At 37.1% G+C, this 10885-nt stretch overlaps 1 protein-coding gene across 5 annotated transcripts in view; it reads left to right on the plus strand.

Annotated features, from left to right (window-relative positions):
- The window catches only part of LOC149214779 (uncharacterized), a 128104-nt gene extending 127289 nt beyond the window's left edge, over positions 1 to 815 (plus strand). For all 5 annotated transcript variants that reach the window (XR_016250419.1, XR_016250422.1, XR_016250420.1 and 2 more), the window contains one exon: positions 352 to 815. Coding sequence is in view for 1 of the 5 variants with exons in the window: in XM_089390966.1 (XP_089247092.1) it covers positions 352 to 358 (7 nt within the window). In the remaining 4 variants the exon portion in view is untranslated. The remainder of the gene's footprint in view (positions 1 to 351) is intronic.
- Positions 816 to 10885: the final 10070 nt, after the last annotated feature.

The following is a 10885-nucleotide window of genomic DNA, read 5'->3' on the forward strand; positions in this document are numbered from 1 at the left end:
CACTGGAGAACGAGCTTGTTCTCACTGCTAACACTTAAGCATGACCTTCCCTGCAAACACACCTGATCTAGCTCCTTTTCCCTTGTGTAATTTTCTTCCTATTTCCTAGTGCTGAAATCTCCTATTTCTTTGCTTGTTTTCAGCAGAAAGAAGAAGAAGTGAGCTTGACAAGTTTCTACTAGTAATTCATATTTATATTACTTTTCGCTTGGGAAACTGATGTTTTGGAAAGTGTAATTGGATTTTTCTTACCTTTGTATTCTCCATTCTCACTATAATTTCCTTTGTTAATTACAAGCAAATGAATATATTTGGAAATGATGCATGTTGGGTGCTTTATCATTGTTACAGCCAATGAGATGCAGTGGAAAGCATCACAGGATTTTGGAGCTGGAAAGTGTATGATGTCGTATGCTGCACCTACTGCATATAATGCTTGTTAGTCGGGTGCATCAGATGCTTACATGGCTGGTAATGGTGGTATCCCATACATGGGTTATGGACCAAGTCCTTTTGACATGCCATTTAATGGACAAATTATGCCAATGGATATGTATGGAACACAGGGATATATGCCAGGTTTTGCCCCTCCTGCTCAAAGATAAGATGTTTTGTTTATTGATATATGGAACCATGTACCAAATGAGATTTTTCAATGTAGGATCATAATTGTGAGACTTGGCAAGTCGTCTGAGTATTCCTCAGTTTGACTGGTTGAGTCAAGTGTAATGATCAGGAGACCTGGTCAAACTCACCATACCTTGGTCAGTTTGAAGACATTGTCGAATTGGTCAAGCTCATCTTAACTCAGCGAGTTTAGCAGTATTAGGCAGTCTTGGAAGACTTGGCCATAATTTGAGTTGTGCAAGATTTAGTCAAGTTTGACCTGTAAAATAGAAACCTACAGATGCCCAAACCAAGAATAAAAGGCACATTCCTAAATTGATTTTCGAAGCCAAATTTTATGATGAGTTTGTTTGCTGAATATTTATGATTCTAAGTCAAAGTGTTACTGTTAACTTTGTGGAGTCATTGCAATTTTGTACTAACTTAGAAAATTTGCAAATTGCAGAGAATATATGGATTATGGTAAGGGTAATTAGAACTTTGCTCCAGTTTTGAGTAGAGAGGAGTTTGAAGTTATGCAAGTGGAGCAAAGGAGAAAAAAGCTAGAATACGAGCAATGACACAGTAGCAAGTAAGAAACCTTTAACTTCTAGAAAATAAATGCATATTCTATGTGTTTTGAGGAACTTAAGTTATGCATTTCAGATTTTGCCTTTATCAGATTAAAGGAAATAGTCTTAGGTTTGCCAATGGTTGAGAATTTTGTTTCCAAACTTTTCCATCCAAGCAGAAGAATTGTGCAGATTGGATATAGATTTATCTCCTCAACCCTAACCTTACAGATGCCAGAACCCTTCTTTAACTTAGCTTGTGCACATGGAGAGCTTGCTTTCCAAGATTCTATGAAAAGTATTGAAGACACCTTCCACAACTTTTTTGTTAAATGTGTGCGACTATTGAATTAAAATCCTGTTTGCCCAAGCTATAAAATCCAAATGTAGCAGAGGGTACTATTAATTTAAGTACCTTTGTCAGGCTTTCAAATACCTCAAACAAACTACATTTTTGTTTGTTGTTGAGGAGAGTGAAATTACATTTCATATTATGGCAGGCGCTAGGCAATGAATGTTTTCTATTGCTTTAATTACCAGAACTTTTTCCTGCCACCGAGGAATTTACAACCCATTCTTATGTATCACCATCAAGTTGTAAATATAATCACAACAGAGTGATTTAGATAACTAATCCAGGTAAACGTTTTAATAAACACATTTCCTACCATGATATGTAACACAAATCCACTTCTGATTATGCTAGCATGCAATTCTATGTCGTGATGGAGTGATTGTAAGTCAACGCATGCACTGAGAACACATGCAAAAGTCAGTTGGTCAGCGTCCATGTCCACTTTTTGCATTTGATGGAACAATTTGTTTCACATCATGACAACCATTAAGCACATACACTGGGATTATAACATTACATTATCCCACAATATTCACTTGAGTTTCACATAAGTTGCCACTCTCTACATGCTTAATATGCCCATCCACAAGCATTTGGATCAAAGTTATTTGCAATGAGTTCATGGGAAAAATTGAGATATTTGTCAAACCTATGAAAGCTTTCTCCACATGTTTCCACTGCACCATTTACTTGCCCTTGCATATCGATATACCAAAGTTCTGTCAAATCCCTTTGCACCACAATATCATCATCCAAGAAGAGAACTTTATTGAGCTCTGGAAAGATCTCAGGGAGGTAGAAGTGAAGATGGTTAAAGATAGATAGATACTCTAGATTCCGATACTTCAAATTAGAGTCTACATTCATATGATGCGACTCAAATAAAAATCCTTTATAGATGCAGAGCCAAGTTGTCTCAAAACTGGGCTATAACTAGAATTCATCCATGTAAAGTCATTAATGGTCTGAACTTGAATTGTTGCTTTCCCTCGGGGGTTAGCCAAGAACCACATTTTCATAACTGCATAGTTTAGCTTATTAGTGACCAAATGAAATACATGATTGAGCCAGTGGGAGCTTTTTCAATTATGAGTTCTTATTCTTGTCTTCAAGTTCTTCCACACGAGAGTTAACAAATCCCTCATATAGGACAATATGGAAACATTGTCTTTAATAAATTGATTTCCCACCACAATATGTAACACAAATCCACTTTTGATTATGCTTGCATGCAATTCGTTGCACATGCACTGAGGACACATGCTATGAATGTCGACTCTATCAATTTTGTTATGGAATGTGAAGTGTAGGTGTTTTATCATGTGAACTTTGCTTTATAGTTGGTTTGTCATGATTGTGTTTTACTCTACTGTGAAATTTGTCTTATGAATATAATAATCCTTTCTCCTCATTAATCTTTGATTTAATTTTCTGTACATGCTGAAATGAAGTGAAGTTTAAGTTCGGTCTTGAAGGGTTTTTAGGAATGAGGATATTATATAATACAAAATATTATTTATAGGTTTCTACATCCATGCCCTTGTTTCCTGTAGCGCTACCTATCTGCCACTCTACATTCATCTACTCTTCTATCGGTGTGCCCTTGCACCTTTTGGTGCAAATTTTAGTTGTATTTTGTAGTTTTTTTTGCTTTGAGGTTCTTGTCTTCACACCCCTTTGCTAGTTGAAGTACTTGTGGGAGGACATAGTTATCATTGAGAGGTAGAGAGTGCTTTCCTTGTATCCATGCAATTGCATCTTTGGATACTCGTGCTTGGTGTGGATTTGGAAGTGTTTGAATGCCTCTTGGATATTTTGTTGGTGTAACAGATATTAGCCAAACTTTGTGCTTACAATTTTAACATATGTTTAGTGGTTGCATTTCAGGATCATTGTTATTGATTGTTGTATTTTGACATTTTGAATTAATTAATAATGAGAAACACTCCCAATTAGTTTTTTAGACCCCATAGCCAGTAGAATACAAGCATATAGTTCATTATTCATATTTGCATCATATATACTCACTGTGTTTTACTTTTTGTCATGCAAATAAGTTTTTTGGAGGCAGATTGTTATGTTGTCACAATATATTTACATGATTCACAAGGCGAGAAATCAATCTTTATTGTAATTGTAGATTTTAGGTTTGAAAATTATAGGTCATTTATAGGCTATAAATGTCTTCAAGTTTCACTTCTAATTGAGTATTCTATACTATAAATGTCTTCAAAGTTTAAATTCTAATTGAGTATTCAACTAAACTTATTGAGTATGTAACTATTTTTCTCTCCACCCACTTTTCATAACCTCTATAACCATTAAGTATGAACCTGCAACTTCAATGTTGTTTTTCTTTCTTAGTATTGCCAAGAATTTTTACGAAGTTTTATCATTTATTGAAAGTTGTAGAATTTACAATTTATAAACTTTCAAGGTCTAATTTTTTAAACTCTAATTCTTTAAAGGGTGCTAGCTCAATGGAAGAGCATCTGCTTTACAAGAAGGAGGTTGGTGGTTCGATTCCATCGTGCCCTGATATTCATATAGAATGGCGACGATAGGTTTTTTGTGACATAGGCTTTTTTGACCATCACCAATGAGTTTATGGTGTCAATTTTCGACCCTCACTAAAATATGAAATAGTGATGGTCAGTGAATGCCACCATATATATGTATCAATAGTGACAACGATAAAATGTCCTTCACCATAAATCGCTATTGTTCATATGAAATGGTGACGGTCATTATCTGTGATTATAATCATTATTCGTAATGGACCTTGGATGTCACCAAAACACCTATACTTTTGGCAATGCAGCGTTTGGTGACGTTTAATTTTTGTTGACAAAGCCTTGTTTGACCGTCACCAAAATATGAAATGGTGACGGTCAATGAACATCACCATATATATGCATCAATAGTGACAACCATGAAAGGTCCATCACAATAAGTCATTATTGTTCATATGAAATGGTGACAGTCACTATTCGTCATTATACCGATTATTCGTGGTAGACTTTGAATGTCACGACAACACCTATACTTTTGGTAACGCCACCTTTGGCGACGTTAAGTGTTTTGGTCACGAAAGCTAAAGTCCGTCACCATTGCTCATGTGAAATGGTGACGGTCACTATCCGTCATTATAAATCATTATTGGTGACGGACCTTGAAAGTCACCATAACACCTATACTTTTGGCGACGCCACCTTTGGTGATGTTCAATTTTTGGTGACAAAGGCTCTTTTGACTGTCACCAATGAGGTTATGGTGACATTTTTCGACCATCACCAATGTCCTTTTTTCTTGTAGTGTAAAAAAACCCAACTTGGGAAAACTGATGCAATAGCGAGGGTTTTATTTTATTATGCAGTAATGAAATCTGAGTACATCTATGGAAGCCCAACTGAAAATCCGAATAGCAAGAAAATATTAGAAAAATACTGAAGGGAATTACCCTTCTCCCACAAGAAATATCTGCCTCGGCTTTCTTTATGAAAACTCGGCCTCCTGGAGCTCTACGTTAGCCTCTGCGTTGCTTTGTGTAGAAGCTGAACAACTTACTTCAGACTGGGCTCTGATGAAGTCGTTCTACCTCTGGATGTTGAGGAAATCACCTCTCCAGCCCTCTAGGACTTCTTCCTGGCCTCTAGAATTGAGAAAGATTTTCCTTCCTGCAAATCAAATTGCCTTGCTGAAGCAACTGCACTTCTTCTTTGGGATAATTCAACTCTCTTGCTACTACCTCTCCGGAATTGTAAAATATTTCCTCCGGATCACTACCTCTGCCCTTCACTCATTGCTTTGACCTCACTGGCTCTCTCTCCCGCAACTGACTAATGCTACTCTGGAAATCGATCTTCTCATGAAATCAAACTGCTCAAGTGTCTTCTCCAAGTGTCCATCGACCTCTTCTTATAATCCTCTATTAGGACTCCAATGACTAAGATTAAATCTTAATCGATGGCTAGGATTAAATTGAAGTCGATCGAAACTTTTAAAATTGTTTAATAATCTAATTGAGTCATTTCTAGGCAGAATTTCCAGAAACGATTTCTGGGTTTTGGAGATTTCATGCATTTTAGTCTCTCCACAAAATTTCAAAGCTAGAACACATTTGATGCTACAAAAACTAATAGGAATGAACATGATTCTAACTGCAGAAATGAAAATACCATTCCTTAAATGTAGAGACTAATTATAATTGCATGAAAGGAACAAACTATACTAGTTGCAGAAAAAACTAGGATACTTTATTTGCACACTTAATCAAATCAGTGTTCTACTCACATGAATCATTAATATAATTACAACTTGCTTGAGAAGGAGGAATTCAATCTACAACACAACTATGGAATTCAAATAAACTAAGTCTAATCTACTTGCTATTTTATGTTGCAGTTAAGGATGGATAGGGTTGGAGTGGTCTTGTTGTCTCCCTAATCATGAAATCAAAGGATGGGGGGCATGATTAAACTTCAAAATGCAAGAGTTAAGGTCCTTGGGTAAATCTGGTTGAATTTAGGCGGTGCTACGTGACTGCTACAGGGTGCTACAGGAAGCCTTTTTTTGCTACAGGACTAGGTTCGAGAGCTTTTTGAGTGAAAGGATGGTGTCCTAAATGTGGAGGAAGGTGAATGAAGGTGAATGAAGGATGTGTGAGGCCTTTTTCCAAGTCTACCACCCCTCGAAGGCCTATCTTGCACAAAAGTTCATGCCCACAACGTCCTTCATTGGCCTTGAAAGGATGATCTTGGTGGCAGAGCTTGAGAGCAGTATGCGATGTCCAGGAGGAGGGTGGAAATCTCTAAGTCGATGTGGATGAGTGTGCAAAACCTTGCAAGTCACTTGGCAACCCTTGCAGATCAATAATCAGAACATGAATCTATTGATCAATATTGCAGCAAGAGAAATCAAGGTGGAAAAGATGAGTTGAATTTTATTTCTTCAAGATCTACTCTATCCTACAACTTCTATCCTAATCTAATTGCCAAATCAATGCTGCTAACTTCTAACTTATCGAAAACAATGTTAGGCCCCTATACTACTAGTGTAACCCCTTATTATTATTAGTACAACCCTCTTATTATATTGATGTACCCATATAGTGCCCATATTGTTACTATTGTGCCCCATAGAAGCCCACTATTGTTATTATTGTGCCCTTACATTATTATTGTTAATGTCGGCTCTGATTATATTATGACCCCTTAGACTCCGATATATAAAAAGGAGGTCTTTTCATTTGAATCATCAAAGAATCATTTATTTGTGTAATGTAAAGGAGGTTGCCCCCTCGAAGAGGCTGAATTCTAAGGCGTTGATCTATCTTTTCTATCTTTTTGTGCGCTGGTTTCATAACATTTGGTATCAGAGCATTAGATTCTAGGGTTTCGATGCATCAAATAGGTCATCGTGGCATTTTAGCTATAACTTTTTTTCTGCGACGTTTCAGAAGCAAAAAAAAACCCATTTGAGAATAAATCGCATTGAACCTCGGCTCCGAATTCCAGAGCATTTAGCACTATATGTGCAGAGATATGATCTGAGGAAATTTGTCTTTTTGCAGACCATTGAATTACATTCCAAACAGGTGACCTGGGGAAAATCGTCATAACTTTCTCTTTGAGCATCAGATTGAAATTTCATAAGAAGGTACAGAAAGAGGACGGATTGTAGTTTCTTGTATATATTTGTAAGAGCCAAAGGTCGAAACAATGACACGTGGCATGTCGTACAAGTTCGCTCTACTGAACTAGTCTATAATTAGGTCACTGTGGGAGATCTAGCATAACTCTTCCTTGGAGAATCCAATTTGGATCAGATTGGTGACATTGGAAAGAGGACGCAGAGGGCTATTGCAGTTCACAATTTCAGAACTTAAAGATCCGAAAGTACAAAGTTACAGTCGTTTCAAGATCGAGCTCCTAAAATCAGGAAAAAGCAAGATGAGGAAGTTTGATGGCAAGGATCCAGTAAATTGGATACTTCAGATGGAGCAATATTTTGATCTACATGGTGTACCACTATTACAAAAGGTATGTATTGTATCTTCATATTTAGAACCAGATCAATTTTATGGTATAAAGGGCTTTGTTCTCGTAAACAACTTGTTACGTGGTCAATTTTCACGGAGGAAATGATAGCACATTATGAGGATACAAAGAGCAACACCACAACAATTGGAAAGAGTAAAAGGGCTTTGTTACATAGTGGAAAGTAAAATTATGGCAACAAGGAAGTCTACCCCTCACAACTATAAAGATGGAAGTGTTGTTTCTTCTAGCCTTCCACAACCTACAAGGGTTACACCACAACAATTGGAAGAAAAAAGAGAAAAAGGGCTTTGTTACAATTGTCATAGCAAATGCACTAAAGGTCATAAGTGTGTTGAGAAGAAATTATTTTACATAGAGTATGAAGAAGAGGAAGAAAATGATGAAGAAACATCAAAAGAAGAGGATATACGCCACGACCCAACCCCAGAGAAAGAAGAAATGAATCAAACCATATCTTGTAAAGCATTGGCAAGAATTACCACTCCTCAAACTCTCAAGACAGAAGGAGATATGAAGAAGAAAAAGGTGCAAGAAGTGAAAGATCACATTGAGAAAGAAGAAATGAATCCAACCATATCTTGTAATTCATTGGTGGGAATTACCACTCAAACTATCAAGATAGAAGGGCATATCAAGAAGAAACATGTTCAAGAAGTGAAAGATCACATTGAGCACCAAGAAATGAATCTGACCATATCTTGTAAAGGATTGGAAGAAATTACCACTCCTCAAACTCTAAAGATAGAAGGACATATCAAGAAGAAAAAGGTTCAAGCAGTGAAAGATCACATCGAGCATCAACAACGAGTTCTCCAACTTTTAAAGGATAATGCCACTTTGGTGCAAAATCGAATGAAACAACGGGTAGATCAACATCGTAGTGAAAAATGTTTCGATGTAAGTGATTGGGTATTTTTACTGCTACATCTCAAGCAAGCTAGTTATGAGAAGGAAATGTTGGAAATTCTATATGCACTTAAGAAATGGCGACCTTATTGAATGGGAAAAAACTTCAAGGTAAAAATGGATCATAATAATCTTAAATACTTTTTAGAACAACTATTATCTTTAGAAGAACAAAAAAAATGGGTCACAAATATGTTGGGTTATGACTTTGACATCATCTATAAAAAAGGGAAGCATTGTTTTGTGCTATATCTATTATCCAACCAGATTGGATAAATGAAGAAAGGGATGAATGGAAGAAGGACGAAGAAGTATGGCCACTTATTCAAAAGTTGCAAAAGATCCCAATTCAAACAATATTGCCAGAAATTGAAGATGAATGAAAAATCATATTGGAACCTGGAGCAGTCACAGAAACAAGAACCCGACAGCTACGAAATCGATCAATTTCATAGTACCTCATCAAGTGGAAGAACTTACCCGCAGAAGATTCCACATGGGAGGACAAAATTTTTATACAGAAGCATCAAGAACTACTCAAGCGTTGAGGACAACATTTTTTGAAGGAGAGGGGCATGTTAGGCCCCTATACTACTAGTGTAACCCCTTATTGTTATTAGTACAACCCCCTTATTATATTGATGTACCCATGTAGTGCCCATATTGTTACTATTGTTCCCCATAGAAGCCCACTATTGTTATTATTGTGCCCTTACATTATTATTGTTATATCGGCTCTGATTATATTATGACCCCTTAGACTCCTATATATAGAAAGGAGGTATTTTCATTTGAATCATCAAAGAATCATTCATTTGTGTAATGTAAAGGAGGTTGCCCTCTCGAAGAGGCTGAAATTCTAAGGCGTTGATCTATCTTTTCGTGAGCTGGTTTCATAACAAACAACCATGCAAAATAATTTCAATCCAAAACTTAGTAATTTCCAAGAAACCATGAACACATATTTTTGGCTTGTTGTTGTAGACTCTTCAACCACACTTCCCACAAGAGAGGTGGTGACCAAACCTGCAACCGCAATTTCTGCAATATAATTGCTACTTAAGCAAGGAAAGAAATAAAATGACTTGAACAAGAACAAGAAAATAATACAGGAGAGGGACTAAAGCGTCTGAGTTGGGCCCAAACCCAATGGTTTCAACCCTCCAAAGTTAACTCAGATGTAGGCCAACAATAAGTTTTCCATTAATAGAAAATAAGAGTCACATACATCATATCAAAGATGAAAATAACAGTGTCAATCTCTTGGCTCTCAATAGTTATTCTTATCTTTAACAAAATTTTGAATCCTAATGAGCCCTTTGGCTTGTTGATGAGGAATCTTTGGTCTCAAGTCGAGTTGGAGAGTTAATGTAGTCGACAAGCCTCCTAAATTCTCTCTAGATGCCTCCAATGAGCCCTTGCATAGTAAATATTTCTAGAAATGCTTCTTTTGCCTACATATTAATCACATTAGGCCATGAAATATGACAAACACCCTTTAATCTCCCTACTAAGCACATTATGTATAAAAATGCAAATTAATGTGAGAAAAAGAGAGTTTAAGGACTGGAGGATAGCACAATGGGCCTCAAAATACACCTATTGATGGGACCCATCATCACCCCTTGCTGAAGTTGTTACTCACCATCTGAAAAACTTAGTCACTGATGTGAAGTCCATTCATGGCCCTAGTGGCCTCTCTGAAATCCCAAGGCACATCTCAGATGGTGTGCCTTGTTCTGGATAGAACCCTGCATTTGCTTCTATGTCTGTCCACTCCTTTTGTTTTCCTGCCCAGTCTCTTCTTTCTTATAAGACCAATAGTAAGGGAGGACTGAGTTTGGAGCCCTATCCTATTGATCTTTAACCTTTGCATGATCCTTTTGTAGAGTGGGGTTCTCTCTAGTTCATTCCTTAGTCTTTCAGGTGAGTGATACTCCCTGATTTGCAAACTGTGAGCTAGAGCATGCCATATTTTTTGGCAAGTGTGCAAGCTTTCAGTCCCCAACAACCTAAAGGTGTCCTCGAAGTGGAGGATAGATTGTTCCTATGTGCCATGTACTGAGGGGTGATTTTGGGATCGATGGAGATGATGTTGTGGTTGTTGATGACAGCCTTGGGGTTCACTAACTCTGCTTTGATGTACAAAGGCTCCTTCTCTTCTTTGGTCGTCACCCTCTTCATTTCTTAAGCTGTTGTTTCTTCATGGGTCAACCAAGAGGCTAGTGCCATTAGTTGCATGTCCCCAAATCCTGAGTTGGGGTCCCAAAAGTTCATGCATGCGAGGATCATATCATGCATATAAAACTCAACCATTTTGGCTCTGTCATCAGTACTTACTTTTTGACAAAAGTCAATGAACTTCTTGTAGCCTTGAAATGGTA

Source organism: Pinus tabuliformis, chromosome 1_1 (assembly GCF_031772625.1).
Source record: "Pinus tabuliformis cultivar Carrire ecotype Pingquan chromosome 1_1, CPIR1, whole genome shotgun sequence".
Classification (NCBI taxonomy): Eukaryota; Viridiplantae; Streptophyta; class Pinopsida; order Pinales; family Pinaceae; genus Pinus; species Pinus tabuliformis.